At 61.0% G+C, this 26,020-nt stretch overlaps 2 protein-coding genes across 7 annotated transcripts in view; one reads left to right on the forward strand and one right to left on the reverse strand.

Moving 5' to 3' along the window:
* PKD1 (polycystin 1, transient receptor potential channel interacting) overlaps positions 1-10,498 on the forward strand; it is a 47,283-nt gene extending 36,785 nt beyond the window's left edge. The window contains exons 32-46 of the mRNA XM_084882226.1: positions 79-128; positions 578-762; positions 865-958; positions 4,777-4,895; positions 5,104-5,306; positions 5,379-5,573; positions 5,960-6,099; positions 6,487-6,599; positions 6,854-7,001; positions 7,110-7,235; positions 7,466-7,640; positions 8,000-8,290; positions 8,369-8,503; positions 8,584-8,886; positions 8,981-10,498. Coding sequence (XP_084738352.1) covers positions 79-128; positions 578-762; positions 865-958; positions 4,777-4,895; positions 5,104-5,306; positions 5,379-5,573; positions 5,960-6,099; positions 6,487-6,599; positions 6,854-7,001; positions 7,110-7,235; positions 7,466-7,640; positions 8,000-8,290; positions 8,369-8,503; positions 8,584-8,886; positions 8,981-9,448 — 2,745 coding nt within the window. The 3' untranslated portion in view covers positions 9,449-10,498. The remainder of the gene's footprint in view (positions 1-78; positions 129-577; positions 763-864; positions 959-4,776; positions 4,896-5,103; positions 5,307-5,378; positions 5,574-5,959; positions 6,100-6,486; positions 6,600-6,853; positions 7,002-7,109; positions 7,236-7,465; positions 7,641-7,999; positions 8,291-8,368; positions 8,504-8,583; positions 8,887-8,980) is intronic.
* Positions 10,499-10,504: 6 nt separating this feature from the next.
* Positions 10,505-26,020, reverse strand: part of TSC2 (TSC complex subunit 2) — a 37,848-nt gene continuing 22,332 nt past the window's right edge. For 2 of the 6 annotated variants that reach the window (XM_084882249.1, XM_084882248.1), the window contains exons 22-41: positions 25,135-25,324; positions 24,176-24,269; positions 23,928-24,030; positions 23,523-23,617; positions 22,208-22,336; positions 20,713-20,877; positions 20,336-20,488; positions 20,109-20,221; positions 19,392-19,604; positions 18,019-18,222; positions 16,112-16,236; positions 14,817-15,310; positions 14,519-14,594; positions 14,173-14,259; positions 13,022-13,208; positions 12,572-12,711; positions 11,323-11,401; positions 11,159-11,250; positions 10,977-11,075; positions 10,505-10,841 (exon numbers count right to left, since the gene is read on the reverse strand). In XM_084882249.1, coding sequence (XP_084738375.1) covers positions 10,677-10,841; positions 10,977-11,075; positions 11,159-11,250; positions 11,323-11,401; positions 12,572-12,711; positions 13,022-13,208; positions 14,173-14,259; positions 14,519-14,594; positions 14,817-15,310; positions 16,112-16,236; positions 18,019-18,222; positions 19,392-19,604; positions 20,109-20,221; positions 20,336-20,488; positions 20,713-20,877; positions 22,208-22,336; positions 23,523-23,617; positions 23,928-24,030; positions 24,176-24,269; positions 25,135-25,324 — 3,003 coding nt within the window. In that variant the 3' untranslated portion in view covers positions 10,505-10,676. The remainder of the gene's footprint in view (positions 10,842-10,976; positions 11,076-11,158; positions 11,251-11,322; positions 11,402-12,571; positions 12,712-13,021; positions 13,209-14,172; positions 14,260-14,518; positions 14,595-14,816; positions 15,311-16,111; positions 16,237-18,018; positions 18,223-19,391; positions 19,605-20,108; positions 20,222-20,335; positions 20,489-20,712; positions 20,878-22,207; positions 22,337-23,522; positions 23,618-23,927; positions 24,031-24,175; positions 24,270-25,134; positions 25,325-26,020) is intronic. The other 4 variants (XM_084882253.1, XM_084882252.1, XM_084882250.1 and 1 more) reach the window with 3 other exon arrangements.

Raw genomic sequence — 26,020 nt, forward strand, 5'->3', positions numbered from 1 at the left:
AGGGCCCTGCCTGGTGGGGTGGGTCCCACTGCCTCCGGGCAGCTCAGAGTCAGAGGCTCTATCTGTACTTTTCACCAGGCCTTCGCTGGACAAATGAAAAGCGACTTATTTCTGGATGATTCCAAAAGGTGGGGGCCCCTAAAGAAAATGTGAACCTTGTTGAAGGTCAGCTGCGTGTGCCATGTCATGGTTACCTGGGCTGCATGTGTGGCGTGTCATGGTTACCTGGGCTGCGTGTGTGCCATGTCATGGTTTCCTGGGATGAGTGTGTGCCATGTCATGGTTACCCTGGCTATGTGTGTGCCATGTCATGGTTACCTGGGCTGCGTGTGTGCCATGTCATGGGTGCCTGGGCTGGGTGTGTGCCATGTCATGGTTACCTGGGCTGGGTGTGTGCCATGTCATGGGTGCCTGGGCTGTATGTGCTGTCGCGTGTTCTTGTCCAGTATTTGTTGGCCCTTTGTGTTGTTACACATGTTCCAGGGAGGTGTTTGCTCAGAAGCCCCATGTATCCGTGTGTGACTGGATGTGCAGACGTGTTTCCCTGGGCTCCCCCTGCTGACCCGTGTCTCCACAGCCTGGTGTGCTGGCCATCCAGCGAAGGCACGCTCAGTTGGCCAGACTTGCTGAGTGACCCATCCATCATGGGCAGCACCCTGCAGCGGCTGGCACGGGGTCGGATGGGCCACATTCTGGGGACTGAGGAGGACAGTCTCTCCCTGGTCAGCCCCTCCTCACCCGCCAAATACTTCTCCGCTTCAGGTGAGCAGGGAGGGGGCATCCGTAAGTTCTCCCCGAGAGGGTTCTGAGACTCAGGGTGGGAGGAGCCCAGGCCTCCCTGACGGCACATCCTGCTTTCTTTAGATGAAGACCTGATCCGGCAGATCCTGGCCGAAGGGGTCAGCAGCCTGGCCCCCACCCAGGACACTCAAGTAGAAACGGATCTACTGACTGGCCTGTGAGTGCCCAGCTCCTGGGGGTGGAGGCCAAGAAGCCCTGCTTCCTCCATGGGACTCAGTTGTCCAGCCCCGAGCCCCAGTGTGGAGCTGGGGTAACATTTGACCTCTGAGTCCCTCACTGGTTGGAAGGACTTCCTGGGGTCAGCCACAGCCCAGGAATGTTCCCGTTATATAGCAGCAGGAGGGACATTTGAGGAGCAGAAAGGGTGGCTGTGACGAAGAGTCATTGTCAGGTTTTTAAATATCCCATTTCTTTATTTTGAGACTACGTGTTTCCAATTTAGTAACAAGATTCATTAGGAACTCCCTTCTATTCTTTGTTGTTGTGAACCCTTACCCAAGGATTTTTTTTTCCATTGCTTTTTAGAGAGAGTGGAAGGAAAGATGGGAGGGAAGGAGTGAGGAAGGGAGAGAAACATTGATGTGAGAGAGACACATCGATTGGTTACCTCCAGCAAACGCTGCGACCAGGGTTGGGGATCAAACCTGCAAACCAGATACTCTCCCTTCACTGGGAATCAAACCTGGGATCCTTGGGTGTGCAGGCTGATGCTCTAACCCAGGGGTCTTCAAACTACAGCCCGCGGGCCACATGCGGCCCACAGAGGAGTCTGATCCGGCCCGCCAGGTTTTTTGGGCAGTGAGCGCAGCCGAGGTGTTACAGTAGGAATTAGTAGTTCATATAGTCCGGCCCTCCAGCTCTCTGAGGGACCGTGATCTGGCCCCCACTTTAAAAAGTTTGAGGACCCCTGCAACCACTGAGAAACACCGGCCAGGCACTTTCTGCTTCTTGTATTTAATATCTGTATTTCTATTCCTTTAACTCTTCTAATTTTCAAGCAACCAAAAATGACTGAGATGCATAAATTGTCCCAGACACAGGGGAAAAGGGAAAATTTTTCCAATCATTTTATGAAGACATAACCATGACATGATGGCATTTTTATGAAGAAATTGTCAGTTGATTAAACACTGTAACATAGGGAGATTCTGGGGTAGTAATTATAAGCTGACCACCCCAAATACCTGCAGCAGCACACCCCCTGTGGCTCCTTGTTCAGACACTGACTGTCTGCCTACAGCATCTCCTCAGGTAGTCAGTGTGCAGTGCAGACTAGCAGCATGCACAGAGCACTGGTTTCTCATCCCCAGCCAAAAATTGTATGTCCTTGACTCCTTTCTGCATCCTTCCTCACAGAAGTCTTTTCTCCACCTGCCCTTGCCCCTTCCATCCAAGCGTCATCTGCCTGGTCCATTCCTGGGCCACCTTAGCAGTCCTCCATCTGCACCAGAGAGTCTGCTTCCTGGGGCACGGTTAGCTATGGCTGCCCAATGGGTTAACTCAGATGACAGGCATCTTGGTGGGAGGCCTCAGCTTCGCCTGGACCACACTGTTGAGCTGCTCAAGTGTCCTTGCAACTGGTAGCGTGTCCCCAGAGTGGACGGTCCGTTCCCTTGATGGCTCAGCCTCGTTAGTCACACACTGTCACTCCACAAGATCCTCTTGGTTTCTCCATGGGAGGATCTTATTCCCAGGAGGGGAATGTCATCGGGGCAACTGGGAGGTGCCCGCCAGGGTGGGTGCACTCCCTCATGGCCCACCAGCCGCACCCAGTCAGGCCTTTCCTGCCACCTTCTCTCTGTTAACCACTTCCTTTCCGCTACAGCATCCCTCACTCTTCTGCCTCCATCTTTTGTATCTGCTGCCCCCTCTGCCTCGCCTGCTCCTCCCCAAGATAAGAGCTTTGTGGTCCACTTCCTTCAGGTCTTCACCCAAAGCTGCCTTCCTTCCTGCCTTAAGCAAAGGCAGTAAGGCGCAATAACATGGACCTGTGCACGTGTGCACACACCTACATGCATACACACACTTAGGCCTCAGTCCCCTCCCCTGCTTCCCATACATGAAGCAATGTTCATGCTTAATGTTTGCTCCCCCCACTGCTGTGGCTCATTATAAGTGCACGGACTTCCTTTCACTCGGTGCCAGAGCAGTGCCTGTGTTTGTAGGGGATTAACAACTGGGGTGCCTGAAGGAACCCTGAATGCTGTCCAATAGTGAACATAGTCTTTGCTGTCATGCTGCTTAGAGTTGAATGTAAAATTGTGTGTATTCTATGCTGGATCCACTATATGATTTGATACAATATGTTTATACCCACATGTAAAATATAAACATGAACAAATAGAAAAGGGACTAGAAATAATTATACCAATACTGCTCCTGTCATGATGGAAATGCTGTTCTCTCTCTCAAAATTCTAGTGTTTAATGAGCTGTGTAGGACTGGGGTGGGTAAATTTGCCACATGTTGGGGACACCACGGCTGGGCCCATGATGGTGGCTGGACTTGCTGCCTTTGTGGGTGTGTGTGTGTGTGTGTGTGCACATGTGCACGTGCCAAGATCATTATAGAACTGTACAAACAGCTTTCTGAGCGGCTGGAGTGGTGGCCTCGGAGCCTTCTCGTGTCCATCATTGAGAGGTGACTCAGCTGTCGGCATTCACCATCTTCATGGGCTTGTTTCCTTCCAAAGGTCTCGGTACTTGGTCTCCCAGAGCGGCCCAGTTGTTTGAGTTGTGTTTCCAAGTGTCTGGTTTGAGTTGTGTTTCCAAGTGTCTGATCTTGGCCGTTTTCTGGGTGAACTCTTAGAACCTTTCCTGATGATCTTGTGGCAGTTATAAAGCTGGTGCATCCTCTCCTCCAGCTGCTCTCAGGCCCAAAACCTTGGTCTCGAGGCTGTGCCTGAAGTTGGTCCTGAGTGCATGTCCTTCTGTCTGCTCTGGTGGATCTTTTCCATCAGCTGCCGGGCCCTCTCTTTCAGGGTCTTGATGCTCAAGCCCAGAGAGGAAAAGTGGGGCCCTGACTCCCCTTCCACCACCGCCAGCTGGCGATGGCACTGAGGCAGCAATAGGGCTGGAAACCCGCCTCCCGGCCGGCCCCACCGGCTTCCTCCTCACGGCCGCCTCCTCCTGCTGCTGCTCTGCTCTCCTCCAGTGGCTGCGGCTCCTGGTCCTCACTCTCTGTGGGGCATGTCGCTCCACCTTGTCTTCTGCTCTCTGTTTATTATCAGCCTACTTCCTACAAATAGCTGATGCTACTTTTATAATCAGAAAAGTCAATTTCAAGGAAAAGTTGGCACTGCCATCCTCTGTAATCTCCCCCTCCCCTAGACAGTGCTGCCTTTTATTCTCTCGGAGATGCATAAACTAGAAATATCTAGGGTGGCTCCATGGCAGGCAGGTTCTGAGATGTTGGGACCTGTTCTCTTCTGTTCTGTAATCTCCCTAAGGGGTGCACTGCCTTCCAGTACTGCCTGCCCGGTCCTGCTTCCCTCCCTCCCTCCCTCCTCCTCTCATTCCCTCTGCCCAGGGTGGCAGCTCTGGGAAGGGCAGTGGCACCATGAGAGACACGCAGTGTCTGGGTCCCACGGAGTGCTGGGCACTGTTGGAATTTGGAAAACATGTCCTTGTTCAAAGTCAGTCAGGTTACAGAGGCGCGTGAGCACAGGGCTCCTCTGGGCACGGGTGCGGCCGGGAGGCCGAGGAGGGAGGCCCGAGGTGGGGAGTGCGCCCTGGAAGTCTGGGGCGAAGTCCTGCCGGAGGCACGGCTCTGCAGTGGTGGCAGGACCGGAGGGGGCGCAGGGCACAGTCTGGGGCGAGGTGGGTGGAGTGAGCGGGAAGTGAGGGATGAGAGACAGGCTGCGGGACCTGGGGGTGGGGTGAGGAGCGAGGCCCAGAGAGGCTCAGGAACTGCCTCTCAGATGAGTGGACGGTGTGGGCTGCCAGGCGAGTGCCCGCTGCCCCCTCCTGCCCTCAGGTCCGGCGCTCCCGGGGAGAGGACGGAGGTGCTGCTGCTGCGGAGACTGGGCGGGAGCGGCCTCCCCAGCCCAGGCCCGACGTGGGAGCGGCCCCAGTCAGCACGGCTCTCCAGGGCAGGTGCGCTGTGTCCCCGGACGCCCCCCCCTCCCTCCGGCCCCCTCACCCCTCTGTCTCTGCCTCCAGGGCAGGTGCGCTGTGTCCCCGGACGCCCCCCCCTCCCTCCGGCCCCCTCACCCCTCTGTCTCTGCCTCCAGGGCAGGTGCGCTGTGTCCCCGGACGCCCCCCCCTCCCTCCGGCCCCCTCACCCCTCTGTCTCTGCCTCCAGGGCTGGTGGAGGGCCTGCGGAAGCGACTGCTGCCGGCCTGGTGTGCGCCCCTGGCCCACGGGCTCAGCCTGCTGCTGGTAGCCGGCGCCGTGGGAGTCTCGGGGTGGGTCGGGGCCAGCTTCCCCCCTGGAGTGAGTGTCATGTGGCTCCTCTCGAGCAGCTCCAGCTTCCTGGCCTCCTTCCTCGGCTGGGAGCCTCTCAAGGTGAGTGGGATGCAGGGGCCAGGCTGCCAGCCTCTGGCACCCATGCGCTTGCTGATGCCGCCCCTGGCGCAGGTGCTGCTGGAAGCCCTGTACTTCTCGCTGGTGGCCAAGCGGCTGCACCCTGACGAGGACGACACCCTGGTGGAGAGCCCGGCGGTGACGCCTGTGAGCGAGCGTGTGCCCCGCGTGCGGCCCCCGCACGGCTTTGCGCTCTTCCTGGCAAAGGAGGAGGCCCGGAAAGTCAAGAGGCTCCACAGAATGCTGCGGGTGAGTCAGGCTGCAGCCAGTGCCTGCCCGCCGCTCTCCTCGGCTAGTGCGGCCTCTTCTCAAACCTCACCCTACCCCTTCCTCTCCAAAGGCCCAGTGCTCTGCAGTCCTCCTCCCATCCCCCAACTCCTGATGCCCCTGGCCCTTGCTCTGCCCCTTGTACCCACCTCCATGCCGCCTCCTGCCTATTACGGCAGGGCCCTCCGTGTGGCTTCCTCGGCCTTCCGCGAATCACGTCTGCCCCCAAGTGGGGCACTGCTGGGGCGTCTGTGCTGCCCTTTCTCAGTGCTAGGCGCCCTGGCCACGGGCAGTTTGCTGTCCGGATCTTGCCCTGATACGGTAGCTGGGCTGGGAATGGCTGACACTAGGCCGTCCTTGTTCCCCAGAGCCTGCTGGTGTACATGCTTTTCCTGCTGGTGACACTGCTGGCCAACTACGGGGACGCCTCCTGCCACAGCCACGCCTACCGCCTGCAAAGTGCCATCAGGCAGGAGCTAGACAGCCAGGCCTTCCTGGCCATCACCCGGTACGGACGCCCGGGTGCATGTACACATCTGTGTGCTGGGCCAGGGTGGTGCTGATGCCAACCAGGTTCACCTTGATCCTGCCTTGGTCCAGCTCAGCCCCCAAGGGACATTGGGAAGGTCTCGACACATTTTTGGTTACCAGGACTGGAGTGGGTGCTGCTGGCAATGGCAGTGACCAGAGATGCTGCTAAACATGCTGCGGCACCCAGGACAGCCCATAGAGTTACCTGTCCCCAGAGCACAGTGGGCCGTGCCTCACCCCCTCTGGCGCACTGACAGCCTCCTGGGCTGGGCCGGGGTTGCAGTAGTGGTGCTCCCTGGCCCTCTGACCCCTGGCAGTGCGGGGAGCTGAGGGGTGGAGCGTGTGACTGTCTCTGTGCGGACAGGTCTGATGAGTTCTGGCCGTGGATGTCCCATGTGCTGCTCCCCTTCGTCCATGGGAACCAGTCCAGCCCCGAGCTGGGGCCCCCGCGGCTGCGGCAGGTGCGGCTGAAGGAAGGTGAGCGGGGGGAGGGGGCCCTCTGGCACTTGTCCTGCTCTTTTCCGAAGAGAAGGCTTTGGCAGGGTTTTGATTCAGCTCCCTAGCTGAGTGACCTTCACCCTCTCCCTGGCTCATTTTCCCCATCGGCCAGTCAGTGAGGCAGGACCGCTGTCCTCAGGATTCTGGGAGGGTTTGGGGGAGATCATGTGGAGCTGGTGAGCGGTAAGCTGTCCTGCTTCGGCCATGCTCAGTCCCCAGCCCTCTGATTTCAGCGCTCTGCCCAGACCGGCCAGGCTCAGGGGCGCACGCGTGCTCGGCAGCTTCTGGAGACTTCAGCACCAGCGACTACGGCATTGGCTGGGGGAGTGCTGCCCACAACGGCTCTGCGATGTGGGCCTACTCTGCGCCAGACGTGCTGGGGTGAGCACAGGAGGGGCCAGGGTGTTCTCCAGAGGAGCCTCCTCCCTGCCAGCAGGGCTCCCAGGCTGCTGCAGGGCTGGGCTGGCTGACACTGCCCCTCACTTGCAGCGTCTGGTACTGGGGCTACTGCTCCGTGTACGACAGCGGGGGCTACGTGCAGGAGCTGGGGCTGAGCCTGGAGGAGAGCCGAGAGCAGCTGGGCTTTCTGCAGCTGCACAACTGGATCGACAACAGGTAGGCACTCGGGAGACAGGCTGCCTCGCTCTGCCGGTCCCCTGAGCCTCGGTGGCCCCCTCACCAGAGATTGCAGTTCACTCCCACTCTCCGGCTTTGCTGCTCCAGATCAGTCACTACTTCCTCCCCAGTCCACACAACGCGCCCCCTCCCCCCCATCAGCGGCTCCTGCCCTCTCACCCCCCTCATCCTGTCCCTCATCCTCTTCCTCATCCCTGCCGTCTGAGAAGGAGTCGCGCGGTGTTCGTGGAGCTCACACGCTACAGCCCGGCCGTGGGGCTACACGCCGCCGTCACACTGTGCCTCGAGTTCCCCATGGCTGGACACGCGGTGGCCTCCCTCAGCGTCCGTCCATTCGCTCTGCGGCGCCTGAGCGCGGGTCTCTCGCTGCCTCTGCTCACCACGGTAAGCCCCGCCCCTGGTCCCGCCCCACACAGCACAGCCCGCCCACACCCTCACCCGGCCCCGCCCACACCCTCATCCAGCCCCGCCCCCAGCGCACCCTGGCCCCGCCCCACACAGCCCAAGCCCGCCCACACCCTCACCCGGCCCCGCCCACACCCTCACCCGGCCCCGCCCCCAGCGCACCCTGGCCCCGCCCCACACAGCCCAAGCCCGCCCACACCCTCACCCGGCCCCGCCCCGCATAGCCCGAGCCCACCCACACCCCTCACCAGCCCCGCCCACACCCTCACCAGGCCCCGCCCCCAGCGCACCATGGCCCCGCCCACTGGGGTCCTGACCCGCCGGCCCCGCCCCCGCAGGTGAGCCTGCTGCTGTTCGCGCTGCACTTCTCGGTGGCGGAGGCGCGGGCCTGGCGCCGGGAGGGCCGGGGGCGCCTGGCGCGGCCCAGGGCGTGGGCGCGGTGGCTGCTGGTGGCGCTGACGGCCGCCGCCGCCCTCCTGCGCCTGGCCCAGTTGGGCGCTGCCGACCGCCAGTGGACGCGCTTTGTGCGCCGCCGCCCGCGCCGCTTCACCAGCTTTGAGCTGGTGGCGCAGCTGAGCGCTGCGGCCCGCGGTCTGGCCGCCTCGCTGCTTTTCCTGCTCTTGGTCAAGGTGAGGGCTGGCCCCGCGGGCACGGGGCACGGGGCACGGGGCTGGGCAGGCTGGTCGGCTGACGCCCCTTGCCCACAGGCCACCCAGCAGTTGCGCTTCGTGCGTCAGTGGTCGGTTTTCGGCAAGACGCTGTGCCGGGCCCTGCCGGAGCTGCTGGGGGCAGCCTTAGGCCTGGTGACGCTCGCGGTGGCCTATGCGCAGCTGGCTATTCTGGTAGGTGATGGTGGGGCTGGGGGGAGGGGGAAGGGGCTTAGCCCGGGCTGCATCCCTCACTCATGCCACCTTTCCCGTAGCTGGTGTCCTCTTGTGTAGACTCACTTAAGAGTGCGGCCCAGGCCCTCTTGGTGATGTGCCCCAGAGCTGGTTGGCCGGCCCTGTGCCCCGAGTCCTGGCGCCTGTCCCCTCTGCTGTGCACGGGGCTCTGGGCCCTGCGGCTGTGGGGTGCCCTGAGGCTGGGGGCAGTCCTCCTCCGGTGGCGGTACCATACTCTCCGTGGGGAGCTCTACCGCCCAGCTTGGGAGCCACAGGACTACGAGATGGTGGAACTGTTACTGCGGAGACTGCGCCTCTGGATGGGCTTCAGCAAGGTCAAGGAGGTGGGTACGGCCCAGTGGGGGGGAGAGGGACGCGCCCTGGGCCCGGGTGACCCAGGGTGCAGCCGGACTGACCGAGCCCCTGTGCCGCCCCCAGTTCCGCCACAAAGTCCGCTTCGAAGGGATGGAGCCGCTGCCCTCCCGCTCGTCCAGGGGCTCCAAGTCGTCCCCAGATGTGCCCCCGCCTACCGGGGACTCCGACGGCTCCCGTCTCTCAACTTCTTCTAGCCAGCTGGAGGGGCTGGGCGCGGGCCTGGGCAGGCCGGGGCCACGGGTGGAACCCGAGCCCTCCCGCCTCCAAGCCGTGTTCGAGGCCCTGCTCGCCCAGTTCGACCGACTCAACCAGGCCACGGAGGACGTCTACCAGCTGGAGCGAAGGCTGCAGAGCCTGCACGGCCGAAGGACCAGCCGGTCCCCAGCCTCGCCTCCCGCGGGCGCCTCCGCGGGCCTGCAGTCCGCCTTGCCCAGCCGCCTGGCCCGGGCCAGTCGAGGCATCGGCCTGACTACAAGCCCCAGCAGGGCTTCCTTACGGGCCAAGAACAAGGTCCACCCCACCAGCACTTAGTCCCAAGGGGTCTGAGCTCATGCCTTTCCCCCGGGGTGGCCTGTGGCTTCACTCCGGCCCTCGGGCCCAGGAGATCATGCTCAGTATTACTTTCTGCCACCCTCAAGGTCCAGGGCCAGGCAGAAGAGCTGCATGCAGCTCCCCCAGAGAGCGGCAGCACTTCTCTCTGGGCTTCAGCACTTTAAAGAGGCCACGTGGCCAGTCAGGACCCAGGGTCCCCTCTCCAGGCCTCTGTGGGAGGACACAGCAGTATTGGACCGAGCGCCCGGCCTCTGAGATACTAATTTATTTCCCACGTCCTCAGGTACAGCGGGCTGTGCCCGGCCCACCTCCTGGGCAGACATTTCCCCCTTGCTAAGGATCCAGGCTGCGGGGAGGGAACCGCACCCCTTATCCTCCCCCTAAGTTATTACCTCTCCTGTCCCCTGCTGAGTGCACTTACTTCCAGCTGCCATCTATGTCTATTGTCAGTAATTTATATGGGGTTAAAAATGTATATATTTTTGTACGTCGCTGTTTTTCACTAGGGCCAAGGGGCCTGGTGGCTGCAATGGCCTGGTGCCCACTGTTGCCTGCATTGAGGGGGAGCTGGGCCGCAGAGCTGGCCTCCTTCCCTTAGACACCTGCCACATGGCCAGAGCCAAGAAAGGGACAGCTGCTGCTGGTTTCTGAGTCTGGCCTTGGGCAGGTGCTGGGACTTGTCTGGGGCAGGGCTACTCCCCAGGCAGTTCTATCACCATCACCACGGCGGCCTTTTCCCCTGCCCGAGGCCAGGCAGTGAGAGGCAGGGCCCAGGCCTGCTGGGTCGGGTCTGAACGATTCGGGAATAGCACTACTGTGGGGGAAAGACCCCTCCCTGGGGCTGGCTCCCGGGGCTGGGGAGGGGAGTGTGTGAACACGCGTGAGGCTTTCCTGAAGGGGGGAGGCCTTGAAAACAACCTGATGGGCCCCCCTACCTCTGTGGGCGTGGCCAAAGCTTCAGCCTTGATCCTGCCCCTCTTCTCCTACCCCCAACAGACAAAGTCAAATAAATGAGTTGGCTGACTGCTACCTGTGTCTGTGTCCGAGCATTGAGGGCCAGTGGGCACAAGACCACTTTATTCATTTGCACAAATAAATACTGCCTGTAGGGGGCAGGGAGGGTCTAGCAGGGCAGCTGCAAGGAGCCCTGGGCATGTCCTCAGCATCTTGGTGAGCACCACCACCGGGCCCTGCCCCAGCTGCAGCCTCACACGAACTCTGTGAAGTCATCCACGGAGGAGATGAGGCGCTTCCGCTGGCCTGTCTCGTAGGTGGGCATGGGCTCGGCAGGGGCCTGCGCCGGGGCTTTGGCGTGGCCCTGGGGGTGCATCAGGGGCAGGCTGGGGTTCGAGTAGTGGGCTTCCTCACGGATCTGAAAGGAGAGGAAGCCTTGGCGTCAAGCCCAGAGGGCAGCACCCGTTTTCTCCCAGGTGGCTATTGGCACCCACCCTGGCCAGCCACCACCGCCTCTGGGGGAGCCTCTGCAACAGGTGCCCACCCTGCCTACCCGGTGGCGGAGCCTCTTGATGTGGCGGAGCCTGGCGATCCACTTGGAGGGGTAGATGTCAGTGGGGTTGGAGCGGCTGTGGTGCACCTGCGAGGCCATCTGGGCAGGGTGGGCAGACGGGTGAGTCCTCTGGGTGGTACCTACAGCCCATCTCACCTGCCCAAGAGGCCGCCTCTACTCACGTTTGCATGCAGGGCCATCTGGCGGGCCACGAAGGGCAGGTTGCGGTCAGACACGATCTTGGCCACGCTGGTGTCCACAAGGCCCTCCATGTCTGGGGGGAACACAGCGCTCACGTGGGGCTCAGGACCCTGAGGCCCCCCCCCCGCCAGGCCCCGGGCCTCACCTTTCCTGCACTGCAGCGACACCAGGTTGCACTCATAGTCCAGGGGGGTGATGATCACGTGGACAAAGTTGAACTGGCCCTGCTCAGACAAAAGCAGGGTTACCCCGCACCAAAGGCCACTTTCTGCCACTTCCTCACGAAGGGCAGCAGCGCATCAGTGCTGGCGGCTCGCTAACGCCATATTGTTTTGCACACTCCCTCCTGTCCAGCCTGCAGACTGGGGCTGACACATGTCCTCCTGGCTGCCTTACATTCTAAAACCCAACTTCTCCACACCAGGATTCCAGCACATGAATTTGCTGAAGTGTAAGTTCACAGTCATAATCATAAATAGTAACAGAGCTCCCCCCCCCCCCCCCACACACACACACACACAACACACTGCCTACGGCACCTGCTGCCACTCGCTGAAAACGGCCTCATTGTCAACGGAAAGCAGCACATGTAGCTCTGCGGGCTCCCAGCCCCTGGCTCAGATGCCCTCCACACACTGGCAGCTCCCACGAGCCTCCCCAGTGGCATGCCCAAGCACCGCACACCCACCCGCAGTGGCCAGAGCGCCTCACCTCAAGGAGCAGCCAACCAGCCTCTCTACAGGCACTCTGCCTCCATCAGGTTTTCTGCCCGGAGCCTGTGTCCATAACCTCCAAAGCTTCCCGGTGCACTGAGGATACGTCTGCACCCCTCCGAGCACCAGCACCTCAGACACTTGGGCTGCGCTGGGCTCCCCACCCTGCTTGGCCTTGCAACTGTCTTCCATGTCCCCACTCTGACAGGCTGCCAGGTCTGAGCCCACCTCCTCCCCTTAGGACCTGGAGCCCAAGCACATGAAAAGGGGAGGGAATCCAGGGCCTATCCCCACCCCCACCACTCTGCAATGACAGGAGGAGGTAGCAATGGAGCAGGGCTCACCGCATGAGCACACTAAGCACTTACTACATGCCATGCACCCTGCTAAGCACATGTGCATTGTTATCCTCCCAAAACCACAGCCATGTGCTATGTGCTCGAAGAAGGAACTGACAGGGTTGTCATCCTCATTACAGAGAAGCACACAGGCTCAGAGGGGGGACCTGGCCACCCCGGCTGGCAGTGGGGGACACTAAAGCTCCTGCTTGTCACCACACTGGTCTCAGGGGCGCTCACTGCTTCCATTCAACATGTGCCAGCGGACACTTCCCCAGAGATGCCTCCAGCTCGGGTGCCCGGGGTCCAGGTTCGTGCCCGCCGCCCGAAAGCCCTTGCTCACTTTGATGGTCCCCAGCTTGAAGTCCTCGCCAGAGTCGTTGTAGACAATGGACACAAAGTCGTTGCCCAGGTGGCGCTTCTTGTCACAGCGGTGCTTGTCCACGTCCTTGGTGGGCATCAGGGTGGCAATGTGGAAGACAGCTGTGAGGAAGAGGGGAAAGCTGCAAGGGCCCGGCCCCGTCCAGGCAGGGTGCCGGCCAGGGGGCAGAAGGGCCTCTATGCCTCTCGCAGAAGCAGAGGCTCTGGGCCTGCAGGAGCCATGTCTCTGGTGCCTGGCCAGCAGCACTTGGCTCTTCTCCCTGAGGCAGAGCTGCTGGAAGCAGAGCTGCAGCCCAGTGCTGCCTCAGTGCTCAGGCTGATGACCGCGGGCCCTTGGACACGTCCACTGCTCCCCTGAGGACAGGCCAATAGGAATGAGGTTGGGGAGGACACGCCACGGGAAGGCTCACACCTTGCATGATGTCATCATGCCAGCAGTAGGTGAACTGGCCGTCCTCGCCACACACGTCCAGGCCACCCAGGTACACCTTATCCGGCTGGCAGTCCTTGAGCTCGATGAGCTTGCCCAGGCCTGTCAGGAACTCCGTGTACCTATAGGAGCCATGCTCGTTGGACAGGATGGCGAGTTCACTGTTGCTCTGTAGAGAGAGAGAAGCATGGTGGCACCTCATCCGTATACTGCCGCCCCCTGAGCACAGCTCCCAAGGGCCCTGGGGGTTGCTGGGAGCCAGGGGGTGGTTGGTGGGGGGTGAATGGTGTCGCTTGGCAAAGACCCCCACTTCTGTCACCAACCTGGACGCAGTGCAAGGTACATTCATTCCAACAGCTGCCCAGGCGGCATCCCTGACTTTCCCTTTCTCTCATAATTAGCCTGCCAGCAATTTGTCAGCTCAATTGTCAAAACACACCCAGAACCCTAGCATTCCTCAGCACCCTCTGACCTTCTCCTCAGACCTGCCCCGCTCTCACTTGGACTGTCACTATCCCACTTCTCCGCTCAGCAGCCAGAGCGATGCTTTTGAGGTTTGGGCATAGTCATAGCAAACCCTTGACTCAAAACCATCCAAGACCTTCCCACCTCTAGGAACAGAAATGCAGCCTTACAGCGACCCACGAAGCTCTCGCCGATCGGCCCCTCCCCGTCACTTCCCCAGCTCTTCCTCCACCCCTGCCCAGAGCTCACTCAGGGCCAACCTCGGTGACACGGGGAGTGCCTCTCCCCAGGGCTGTTTCTACAATGGATGCTCTCACACACGCCTGCACACATACCAGCTCCCTCACATCTCCGCTCAGTGCACCGCCCTTGGATCACTGATAGCACCCTGTTCACACTCAGGCTCCTGGGACCTGCCCTTCCCCTCCAGTCCTCAGCACTCTCTGGTGTACATGTGCTTACACACTGACCCATCTTTCTCACTCGTGTGTCCTCACATCAGAATAGTACCTGGCATGGAGCTCAATAACCACTTATTACTCTAGCAACTTACGCGGTAACAGCTGCGGAGGACAAAGGCCCATCCTCCCAACCCCCGCCCCGAATAGGAAGGCCGCCCAGCTCTGCCCTGGCCCTGAGGCCAGGCCCTGCCATCCCAGCAGCCTCACCTGGCCTTCTCCCACGTACAGGACGGCAATCTTGTGCGTGTCGTATGACGGGATCTGGTCGAGGAGCTGCACTGACCGCTCGAAAGACTACAGCCACAGAGTCCGGTCTGAGCCCAGGGCAGGGGCTTGTCCCCTGCCACCAGCCCTGCCTGGCCAGGCTCAGCCAGATGCCTGCCCAAGGGAGGGCTCTCCCCGCCCAGGCAGAGCCCCACAGGCTGCCACGGGGAGCTGAGGTGCAGCCCTCTGCAGGCCTGGGTGAAGGCCACCACTACCCAGAGCTGGGCGCCCCACTGTGCCTGATCCCAGGCCCCAGGGAACCCCTGAAGGGGAGGAAAGGCATGCCCACCTCGTTGGGCAAAAGGATTGGCTTGTTGGACTCGTCACCAAAGAAAGGAGAATGGTAGAGCTGCAGGAACACAAAGCTGCAGAGGGAAAGATGAGGGCTGAGCGTGGCACTGCAGGTCCCAGATCAAGGTCCTGGCGGTGCGATCACGCCCACTGCCCAGGACTGCCCGCTCCTGTGACTGAACAGCCCAGGAGGAGGATACGCAGGCCTATTCCCCAGCCTTTTCACCCCGGGCGATGAGATGCCACGTGGCCAGAGGCTGTCCTGTCCGGAGCTCCGGCCCAAAGGGTGAGCTCACCTGGGGTTGATACCTGGCACCTTCTCGGCGTTGGAGGCTCCTGCTCTGCTTTTGAAGGAGTCCTTCTCCACCCGCTTGCCCCTGCGTGACGGGGCCGAGTCAGAGATGGTGTAGCCTCGGGGCCGCAGGCCACTGGGGGAGCGGGGACAGCTGGAAGGCGCGGGGCCCTCGGCGTGGGAGGGGCCCCGGCTGGCTTCGCCTGGGGCTGACCAGGCAGTGCCTTCCCCGTCTAGGATCCCTGACTGTGACCGGGCCTTGGCCTCCGGGCTCAGCCGGCCAACATCGGCCTTGTCCCCGGGGTCCCCGAGGATGTCCTGCAGGGTCTGCAGTTCCGGGGAGGAGCTGGACTTGCTCAGGGGCTGCGAGGGCTGGAAAGAGAGGTCCACAGAGGGCCGGGCGGCCTCGGAGGAGACGGCCCGCTCAATGGGGATGCCCCCAGCAGGCAGCTCCTCTGTGCGGAAGGACTTCTCCTCCTGGCTGGAGGTTGAAGATGACTGGAAAAAAAATTCCCAAGAAAACACCGTCACCGAGCCCCCCTGGGCTGTGGGCTTTCCCCGGAGCCAATGAGGCCCCACATGTCCTCCTGCCCAGGGCCACAGAGCCACCAGCACCACCTGATGATCCCACCTCCCCCAGGACAGCCCCTTCCTGTGCAACACGCTGGGCAAAGGAGCCAAACCCCACAACCAGAGGCTGCACCGGTGAGGAGCACCCGAGATGGAGCTCTTAGAAATCCCGCTCTGAGCTGAGGGACTGGGAGGAAAGCAGCCATTCCCCAGAGGAGAAAGTGGGTTAAAAGACTTGCCCAAACCCTGGCTGGTTTGTCTCAGTGGATAGAGTGTCAGCCTAGGGACTGAGGGTCCCGGATTCTATTCCGCTCAAAGGTAGTACATGCCTGGGTTACGGGCTTGATTCCCAGTGGGGAGTGTGCAGGAGGCAGCCGGTCAATGATTCTCATCATTGATGTTTTTCTCTCTCCCTGTCCCTTTCTCTCTGAAATGAACAAAAACATATTTTTTTAAAAAGTTGGGGGGAAATAGACTTCCCCAAGTTCAGAACCACTAAGCTTGAGAACGGAGAGTCCCTGCATCCGCTTGCCTGAGACCCTGCCCCGTTGCCGTGGCCCTACCCCTGCCTCAGCCCGCCCTTCCCCCTCAGCCCCTGCCTCAGTCTCCCCGCCTCCCACACCCAGCGGCTCAGGCTGAGACCTGAAAGCAAGCGCGGCTCTGAAGGCCCCAATGGAGACTCCTCACAGGCGCCTCAGGCCAGCGGCTCTGGTGCCCAGCGATACTCACCCTGCTGTAAGCCTCAGTGTGCCGACAGCGCCTGTCTGTGCCCAGTGTAGCCTCAAAGTCCTCCAGTTCTGGGGGCAGCAAACTAGCCTCGTCTGGAGCTCCCTCCTCTAGGACCACGGCAGAGTCTGGAAGACACACATGGCTGATGGGGGCTGGTCCAGCCAAAGGAGCTCATGTGGCCTCAAAGGCACCAGCCTTTTCCCCATGACAGGGCACAGGGGCCCCCAGCAGAAGCTGACCCAAGGCCCTCCTTGCCTGGGCTCTACGCCACCCCTCCCACCAAGCGGGCTGGAGTGGGTGTGATCCCTGACACGGGGTGACTCCTACACGGGCTCCAGGGGGTCAGGATGAGGGGTCACCTGGCTTCTCTAATCCCCACCCACCCAGCCAGGTATCCAGAGAAGCCACTGCTGCTCCTCCAGCAAGGCAGGGAGGCGAGGGCAGGAGCACCTGGTCCCCGGGGGGGGAGGAACACCAGGATGAGGCCCCGCTCAGGAGGAGGGGCTGGACCAGCCCCAGGAACTGGAGAGAGAGGCTTGAGCTCCTCCCTGCCTGGACCGGAGGACAGAGACCCGGGAGAAGCAGAGGCTTGCCTTCCAATCCAAGCCAAACTCGAAGCCAGGTGTGCTCGGAAGGCAGATGCCCCAAAGCAGTGTTTCCTGTGCCAGTATCAGGGCCGGGGCAGCTCGGCCCAAGGCCACCTGCAAACAGCCCTGTACATGCGCAGGTGATCAGCTACCTGCCAGAGCCCCTCTGCACACCGCCCTTTCCTAACTGGATCCAGGCAGACCAGAGTGCTGCCAGGTCACACCCTCCCTGCCAGGGCCTGGGGCATCAGCAAGCCCATGACTACAGTGAAGGCACACAGCCCAATCTGAGAGTCCACAAAGCCACTCCGATCACCAGAAGCCAGGGCAAGGTCAGCTTGGCTGAGCCGCCAGGGCCAGGCTCACCCCCCAAAAGCTGTCCCCTGCCAGCATCTGTGGCTCAGCTCCCCGATGTCACCTCATCAAGCCTAAGGGGGCTGGAAGGGCCCATCAGCCTGGGAATAAAGCTCAGCCACAAAGGCTGGGCAGAGGGCAGGCCCTGGTCCTGGAGGGTGAGGAGGCGGACACCATCACGTAGGGAGAGCGGAGGAGGGGCAGTGAGAACAGCATCCACGAGGCAGAGCAGGGCTCTGCAGCAAGCACTAAGGAGACGCACGAATGCCCGCCCAGGAAATGCTCCTGCGCAACTTTCCTTGGCAACTGGACTGGTACAGGGATGAGAAAGGCCACTGCAAGGGAAGCCAGCAGAGGAGACTGCGCGGCTGAGCAGAAAGCACAGGCCCACCAGGCCCGCACAGAGCCAGAGCCTGGAGAAAGGGGAGGGCCAGCGGCTCCGGGCAGGCAGTGCGCATGCGTCTCAGCTCTCTAAGCTGCTGGGGCGGGTTTGGGGGAGGGGAGGGCACCCCTCCTCCTCAGGAACAGGGCTCAGCCTCTGAGCCCTAGCTGTGGCCGAGGGCGGCCTAGAAGGTCGGCCCCAGGCCAGTCAGGCAGGGGCATTAGAGCTCACGGGCAGGCTCAGGCTATGTGCTTGGCGCATCCAAATCCACACCCCGACAGAAGTGGGGCCACCCCCAAAGCCTCGCACACTGAGCACCCCGAGGAGGAGCCCTGCCCACATCCCTCCTGTGAGCTGGACCAGCTGAGGGGCCAGCAGGCTGCCACACCGCCGGGCCCAGTCTCTGGCGAGAGTCCCTCCTCAGGAGTGAGTCCCGTTCCCCAACACCAGGGTCGCAGCACAGGCATCCTGCCACAGGCTGCTCCTGGCCATGCCCGAGGCTGGCAGCACCAAGGAAGGTTTGCGCCCCGTTGGGAACCACCCGCCGTCAGATGGCGGCACCGGGCGGGACAGGCAGTGCTCACCTGTGTTAGAGCGTGGGGGCGGGGAAGGCCTGGCGGAGCTGGCGGCCGGCACGGACAGGGACTTGTACAGGGCCGTGTCGCGGCGCTCCTTGAAGCGCTCGGCGGCCATGAGGGCGTTGGACAGCTCCTGCAGGGGCATGTTGTTGATGTCCGAGGAGAAGGGGCTGAGAGGGTTCTCCAGGCTCATCAGCCAGCTGGTGTTCCCTGAGGGAGGCAGCACCCTCAGGCTGCAGGTCCGTGCAGCCAGCCCGTCCCCTCCCGGGGCGGCCCTGGCGCACTGTCCTCAGGGCATGCGCTGGGCCCTTCGGGGCTCTTGGTGCTCAAAACGGAGAGTGAAGGGCCCAGGATCCCCAGGCCGCAAGGTCAGAGGAACACCTACGTGTGGTCACCCTTCCCAGTGACAAGCCTCTGCCCAGGTCAGCTCTTGCACCCAGACCAGGCTCAGGAGGCTTTTCAAAGCAGCAGCCTCTGCCGGTGGCTGGGCGGGGCCTCGTTTCAGAGGCTCTGGGCTCTGTCCTCCTCACACAAGGCTCTGGTCCTGGAGGGTGATGACTCGACCTTCCTTCCTGAGCCTCCTCACGTCACAGTATCCCACCTGACCCAACCCACGCCCTCCCACCCACCTGGCCCTCTCTCACCTGGTCTCCCGCCTCCCGACTGCCCTCTCCAACGGGACCCGGGGGTCTGGGCTAAAAACACCAGTGAGGAGCCTCTCCGAGCCCCCGTCTCAGGGCCTGTGGCCCAGCTTCCCACCCCTCTCCCCGCTTGGTCACCATCAGCCCAGACCATGACCGAGGTGCCTCCTGAACCCTGCGCCTTGGCTTGTAAGTCCCCCTTTGACCTGAAACACCTGTTACAGTCTGATTATCTCCCTGAAAATCATGTTGAGTCTTAGCCCCCAGGATCTCAGAATGTGCCTCTATTCAGAGATGAGGTCTTTAAATGGGTAAGGTAAAATGAGGCCGTATTGGTGGGCCCTATCCAGTCTGACTGGTGTCCTCCTAAGAGGCGATATGGGCACAGACACATAGGAGAACATCAGGGTGGGGACACGGGAGATGACCATCAGTAAACAAACCAAGGCCTCAGGAGGAACCAGCCCTGCCGGCATCTTGATCTCAGACTTCCAGCCTCCAGGACTGAGGCCATACCTTCATTACGTAAGCCCCGTCTACGGCGCTTTGTTATGGAACCTGAGCCGACTGCTATGTCCCACGTAGCCACCTGCATCCCCCACTGTTCACCTCTGCAGACCGGTCCAAACGCCCTGTGGCCCAGCCTGCTGCTGCTCGCTCCCGTTTCCCGCTCACGGGTAACTGTCCCCGCTCCGTGGTAAGAGACCCAGCTGGCCGCGCACAGGCCGCCCTCAGCACCTGTGGGCCTCCGGACCAGGATCTCTGCCCAGCCCTGGGTCAGCAGGGGCACGTAGGCCGCCAGGTTGGTCTTCTTCTGCACCGGGAGCTGGGCGCTGGGCGAGGCCTTCTCAGGCTTGCTGGCGGGCGCAGTCTGCGGGCCCGGGAAAGCAGGGCTGCCTGGGAAGTGGGAGGCTGGAGGGTCCAGGGCACCAATGCGAAGGCCGTGGCCCCCTGCAGGGGTTGAGGGCAGAATGGCTGGTGACCACCTCTTGCCCAGTGCAAAGCCACCAAACCACCTGGCTACTCCACCCAAGGCCCATCTGGCCAAGAAGCCCCACGTCAGTGCCCAGCACAGCGCAGCCTCCCTGGGCATGGCCCTCCCTGGGCATGGCCCTCTGGAATCGGCTTTAGTGGACCCAAGACCACAGGAAGGGCCCAGCACTTGTCCCACAATCGGACCGTGGCTTATTCCACTGCATCTGAGAAGAGCCCAGCGGTGAGCTGAGCTACGGGCCAGGCTGCTAAGGGCTCACAGGAACACTGGCCGCGAGAACAGAACCCTCAGCAGCAAGGGGGCCTGTGTACAGCCGTGTACAAGGTACACACCCTCTCCCACCAGATGCGGGCCCAGGAGACAGCACCTCCCTTATTCAGGAACTGGGTCCCTGGCTCTCAGGGGCCTTGCTGAGCTCAGGGATCTAGAGACGTGTCTGAGGGAGTGGGGCGGAGGCTCACCGGACATGGAGCGAACCCGGTCCCGGGCCCCGAGGCACACCTGCTGCCCAGTCTGGGACTCCAGTTTGGCCGGTGCCTCCTTTGTCTGTCTCATGTGCATGCTGAGGTCAGAGCTGGAGACAGAGGCCCATAGAGTGTGACCAGGGTGCCCCATGGGCCCCAGACCAGCACAGCCCTGTCCCATGCAGGCCTGGGCACTGGCAAGGTTGAGCAGGCAGGGGGCTCACCTCAGCTCTGGACTGCCCTCCAGTTCTCCCGCGTCCAGGCCCAGAAGCGACCGGGTTCCAGTCCCCACACTCGTTGTCACGGTGATGAGCTTATTCCCGACCAGCCAGGTTTTGGTCCTACCTCCAGCCAGGAGGAACTCTCCCACGGGGGACCTGGAAGCACAGGAGCAGAGGCCCTGCTACTGCGCACACCGGCGGAGGCTCTGGATGGGCATCCTCAGGCATACAGAGCAGCCCTGCCTGGGCCAACCCAAAGGAAGGAGCCCCACAGGCCACACCTGCTGCCACTACTTTGACCAAGAACAGTCACTTGGTCAAAGCAGTGGCAGAAAGGCTGGCCCTATGCCCACCTGCCCCACCCTGGAGCCCGGGCCCACCTCTTAGGGACTGCTGTGAAGTTGGAGAACACGTATCTGGCCATCATGTCCAGGCATGTTTCTGTGAGCTCCAAGTGGAGATTTTTCAAGTTGTCATCGGCCTGGGCCATCGAGTTCTCATCTGCAGACCCCAAGCTGGCGCTCGTGAGGGATGTCTGGATCCTGCTGGAGGGAGGGACCATGGCAAGGTCAGGGCACTGGGCAGGCCAAATTATCTACCACTGGGGACCAGAGATGGAGGCATGCATGTGCTGAGAGGGCCAAGCTCAGAAAGACCCCGCCAGCGCACATGGCCACTTGAGCCACAGCTTGGCTAACAGAGTGGACATGGTACCCCAGAGAGGAAGTGCAGGAGCTCATGGGAGACCCAGGCCCACTCCTGGGAGCAGAGGCTTAGGAGGCAGGAGAGACGGATGTCCCCTCACCAAAGCACAGGAGAGTTAGGCGATGGCTTGGTGGCAGAAGTTTAGTCATGCAGAGACAGCGAGACCACGGGACGCACGCACAAAGATTGCATTCTGCCCACAGGGCCTCCCATCGAGGACAGGAAGGGTCTGGGCTTCAGTGTGGCTCTTCGCCCTCACACTCAGGTCGCCCTGTGCTCCACATGGAGGGGAGCTTGAGCAGGTATAATTCTGATACAAATTCCACATCACCTTTGCCATGTTTTGTGCATGGAGAAGAGCTAAGAGGGAGCCTCACTGACCACTGCCCCTCCCCGAGCCAAACCCCGTTCAGGGGAGGCCAGCTGAGGCTGGAGCCCAAGCCGGGCATCAGGGAGGAGGTGGGTCTCCGAGCAGCAGGACACAGGTCTGAAGGGGCTCCCAAGTGAAGAGGCAGGTATCCCCTGCTTAGTGCAGCCTGGCCTGGTCAGCACAAACAGTGACCCCGAGAGCCAACACCTGCACCCCAACACAGCCGGGAGGAGACCGAGACTTCATCCCTCCGAGTCCAGGCCTCCCCTGCCCCTCCCAGGTTGGCCCCTACCCCTATTGCCCTACAAACACACCCCTTCCCTTCCAGCTACCCCAGAAAGCAGACCTTTTCTAGAAGAAAGCTCAAGAAGAACGTTCCCTAGAGAGGATATGAAAAGCCAAACCCTGGAGAATGTGTTCCCACTGCTTTAACTTGCAAAGGCTCCTGACCAGTGGGGACAGGCCTGCAGGAGGCTGCCAGTGGACGCTTGCTTCTGGCTCCCAGAGGCCCGAGGAAGCCGTGTAGCCAGCCCGTGCTTGTTCGAGGCTTGGGGACAGAATGCAACCTTCCCACCCCTCACTGCCAGGCTCCCTGGACAACGGCTGGGCTCCGCAGGGCAGGCCACTGTGGCCAGAGGTGCCACTTGGGCTCTCCCCCGGCTCCAGCCAGGGAGGGCATGGGTAGGCAATGAAGTCATGCAAGCAGCCCCATGCACCGCCACCCAGGTGCTCCCGCCTGGCAGCGCCACTTCACGGGCCAAGCTCCAGGTCTGAGCCCCCCGCCCAACAAAGCCCACTACCTGCGGACCACATGTTCAGACACACTGATGCTGCGGCACCGGAAGGCATCGGCTGCAGAGCTCTCCTTGAATTCTTTGACGGGTGGAGAGTTATTCAAGCCTTGTTTGGGGGGTCTGGCTATCCTCAAACTACCAGGTGAGGAAGGAAGGCCCAAGCCCCGGGGAGCCCAGCTCCCGGGAGGGGAGAGCAAGCCATTGGAGGGATGAGGAGGAAAGGTCACAGGCCACAGGGTCAGCATGGAGAGCCCGTGGGGGAGATGAACAAAAAACCATGCCAGAAGCCAGTTAGCAGGGGGAAGAAACAGAAAACAAAAACGCATGAAAATACATCTTGTAAACATGACAGAAAAAGGTTTCACTCGTGATACCAAAACAAAGAGCACCAGTGCAAACTAAAGGGTGTGGATCTCACCGCACGGCAGGTTCCAGGCTGAGGACCAGGGGTCCCCTGAGGAGGTCAGCGCCTCCCATAGGAAGAGCTGAGGCCCCGGGGGTAACTGTTCAGAGCGGCCAGTTCTTAACGAGCGGCCCCGGCCACCAGGGGCTTGAGAGAACAGCTGTGACTTTAGGTCCCACTGACCTGGTCATTCTGGAAAATGCCGTATTCCCACTGAGGGAGAGCCAAAAGCTTAGGCAGGAGGTGGGGGCAGAAAGGGGTAGCCGTTCAAATGAAATGCAAACGAGAACACAAGGCCTAGCACAGATCTTTGTCAGGTTTGGCAGAAGCGGCTGCGATGGTAGAGAAGAACATGTCCCCTAGTTGGCCAAGGGCTGGGAAGTGAGTTTGGAGAAAGGGGACCCGGCCCGAGGCGGGGCTGACCACAGGGCCCTGGTCCCCAGGGGAGGGTGCTGGGGCCCTGAGGCTCCTCCCCACCCAGGCCAGGTGTTTGGCTTCTCAGGAGTCACAGATGCCCTAATGCAACCCTGGGCTCGTTCAGTAGTCAGACCCAAACACAGATGTCCTACTTACTGCTGGCACCCCAATCCCCAGCTCAGCACCTCTTGCACGGGCCACCCAGGCAGGCCAGGATGCCGCAGACCACACGGCCGCGTAGTGAGGAGCTCTGGGCTCTCCAGCTGAATGTGGAGCACTAGTGGCCTTCACAGGCCCTGCCCTGCCTCACACCCCAGGGCACCGTGGTGCCCAGCACAGCCTGCACAGGGGCCTAGCCTCAGCCACATTTCCATCCATTAGCCTGGGGGCAGCCGGGTGGCCCCAGGCCCTGCATGCACCATGCTGGTTACAGGTCACAGCTCAGCTCTGCCCTGCCCTGCCCCCCCCGGACACCAGGCACACCCATGGCAGGCTCCACACCTCTTGGGCCTCTCGTTGAGGCTGGTGCTCCGTGCTCTGAAGCTGTCCTTCTCGGGGGTATCATCAAAAGACCGGAGGACGTTGGAGCGCAGGCCCTGTCAGTGGAGCAGATCTGAGCTGGAACTGGGAGAACTGGCCCTTGAGGCACCCACGTGATTCTTCCCTGTGCACCTATCAGCCCCACCCAGGTATGCTGCCAACCGGGGATAAGCTGCAGGTCTAGGACAGCGGTGGCAGCTCCTGCCCCCATGCCCACAAGTGTGTCCCAGCGGGCCAGGCTCAGCAGAGCAAGTCCTGAGCATCGTAAGCACAGTACCAAACAATGCCCTGCCCCATCGCCATCTGTCACCCTGCTCCACCATGGACAGCAACAGCAGAGCCGGTCCCAGCCTAGCACTGGCTTACCTTAGTGATGAAAGGAACAAAGTCTTTCCGGAAGGGCAGGCGGCACCTAATGAACCACATGGCTATGACATGATGGGCCAGGCACACAATGTACTGGTTGAACCTGCAAGAGGAAAGTGCAGGAGCTCCATCCTGGCACTTAGAGAAATGCCCAGCACTGGGAGCACAGACCATTGTAGGCACTGAGGTCAGCGTGGCTCTCTGCTCCAAGAGGCCTGGCCTCCCCGGGCACGCACACCAGCACTTACTTGGAAGGGTTGGTATATGGCAGGGAGATGGCAAACACGCTCGCGTACTGCTCTGCTGCAAAGTTCCTGTAGAGATGAGGCAGCCTGGCCAGAGCTGCGAAGCAAGGAGACAGCCAGTGAGAGCGCCCAGGCAGCAGCGGGCACTAATGTTACCAGTCCTCGGCTGTTTCTGAAAGCCAGTGCTGCCATTCTGACCCAAGAGGGCTGCAAAGGAGTAAAGGTCACAGCCCACCAAATAGGACCTTCCACTGACGCTTGGCCCTGGCCCTCTATACCCATGGCTGGCAAACTATGGTCCCGAGACCAAATCTGGCCAGTGTCCTGCATTTGTATGACCCATGAGCTAAGGGTCATTTTTACATTTTTAAAAGGATTGTAAACAAAATGAATGTACAACAGAGGCCATATGTGGCCCTTTGCAGAAGTACTGGCCCCGTTTGGCTTCTGTTGTCCACACACCTGAGGGCTTACTTAGGCCAAACGCACACTAGGATACTGAGAATGAAGGAGTGAGCGAGGCGCCCCTGAGTTCCTGGAAGTCACAGTCTGAGAGGCGAGTCAGCAAAGCCCCTCCAAGCTGTGGTGTGTGCTTTGAGGGGGAAAAGAGGAGCCTGTGAGAGCCAAGCTGATTGCAGGAGCCAATGTCAGGTAACAGGAAGCTTCTGTGCAATTTAAACTGACACTGAGGGGGGGAGAGGAGCCAGCCACTCAAAGACCAGGAAGGAGGAAAGCATTCAAAGCATAAGTGCAAAGGCCCTGAGGCAGCGAGGGTGGCATGTCCCAGGAGGACGGTGCACCTACATGCAGCCATAGAAAGGTTACGAGATGAGGTCAGAGAAGTCAGCTCAGGGCATTTCAGGCAGGGCAGGGCAGGGCACAGCCCCAAACTCAAGGGTCCACCCTATACTCACACATGCATGCACATGCGTACACACTCACACACATGGAGGTACACTTACTTGACAGGAACTCAAGCAGTGGAATAGCCATACTGGCCGTGGCCGAGATGTGTGTGAGCTTCACCACCAGGATGGGCAGAGCTTTGATCATGATGTCGGGCATCTCCACGCTGCAGATGGTCAGGGCCACCACACAGTGGCTGGCGCAGCGGTAGATGAGGCCTTGCTCCAGGCAGTACACCATCTCCCGCTGCGGGCAGCACAGATGCCTCAGCCCCAGCCCCAGGCAGGCCAGCCCTGTGTCCCCTCCTGTCTCACAGCTGTTCTGGTGAACCAGGCGGTGTCTACCCTCACCCGCTCTACAATGTTCTACACAGAACATCAAGGCTGATGAAGATTAAGTGCCTGTCCCAGGTCTCTGAGCATCAAGTGGCAGAGCCACCAGCAGCTGACCTCCCCAAGCTGATTGGATCTGAGGGCTCCTCCCATCAGATGCTTCCTGACACTTTCCCACCAGCCAACACCTGGAGCCAGGACACGCTGGGCCCATCATCCCCTTGGCTCTGGGACCCCCAAATGGTTGGCCTACATCACCAAGGGGAGGGTCTGCCTGACACAATAAGGCCGCGAGGCCCACACGAGCCTGGAGGTGTCCTCCAGGAAGACAGTAAGGCTGGGCCCGGAGACTAGTGCCAAGTGCAGGGTTGGCCACAGCCTCACCACAAACCACCTGGTGGCTCGAGGCCCCATGGATGATTTTGATTCCCTGCAGCTGCCTCAGAAATGTTTTGGGCCTCAAAGTTCTCAGGGAACCTTCAGCCCAGCATGGCCAGCTGCCCCTTTGGGGATATGAGGGAATGGGATGGGAAGTGTGAATTCCCAAGAGTGCTGTAGTGATCAGGAACTCAGAAAGCCCAGAATCTGAGTATAAGCCTCTCTCCTGGCT

This window comes from Pipistrellus hanaki (assembly GCF_964339955.1).
Source record: "Pipistrellus hanaki genome assembly, chromosome: 4".
In the NCBI taxonomy this organism is placed as follows: domain Eukaryota; kingdom Metazoa; phylum Chordata; class Mammalia; order Chiroptera; family Vespertilionidae; genus Pipistrellus; species Pipistrellus hanaki.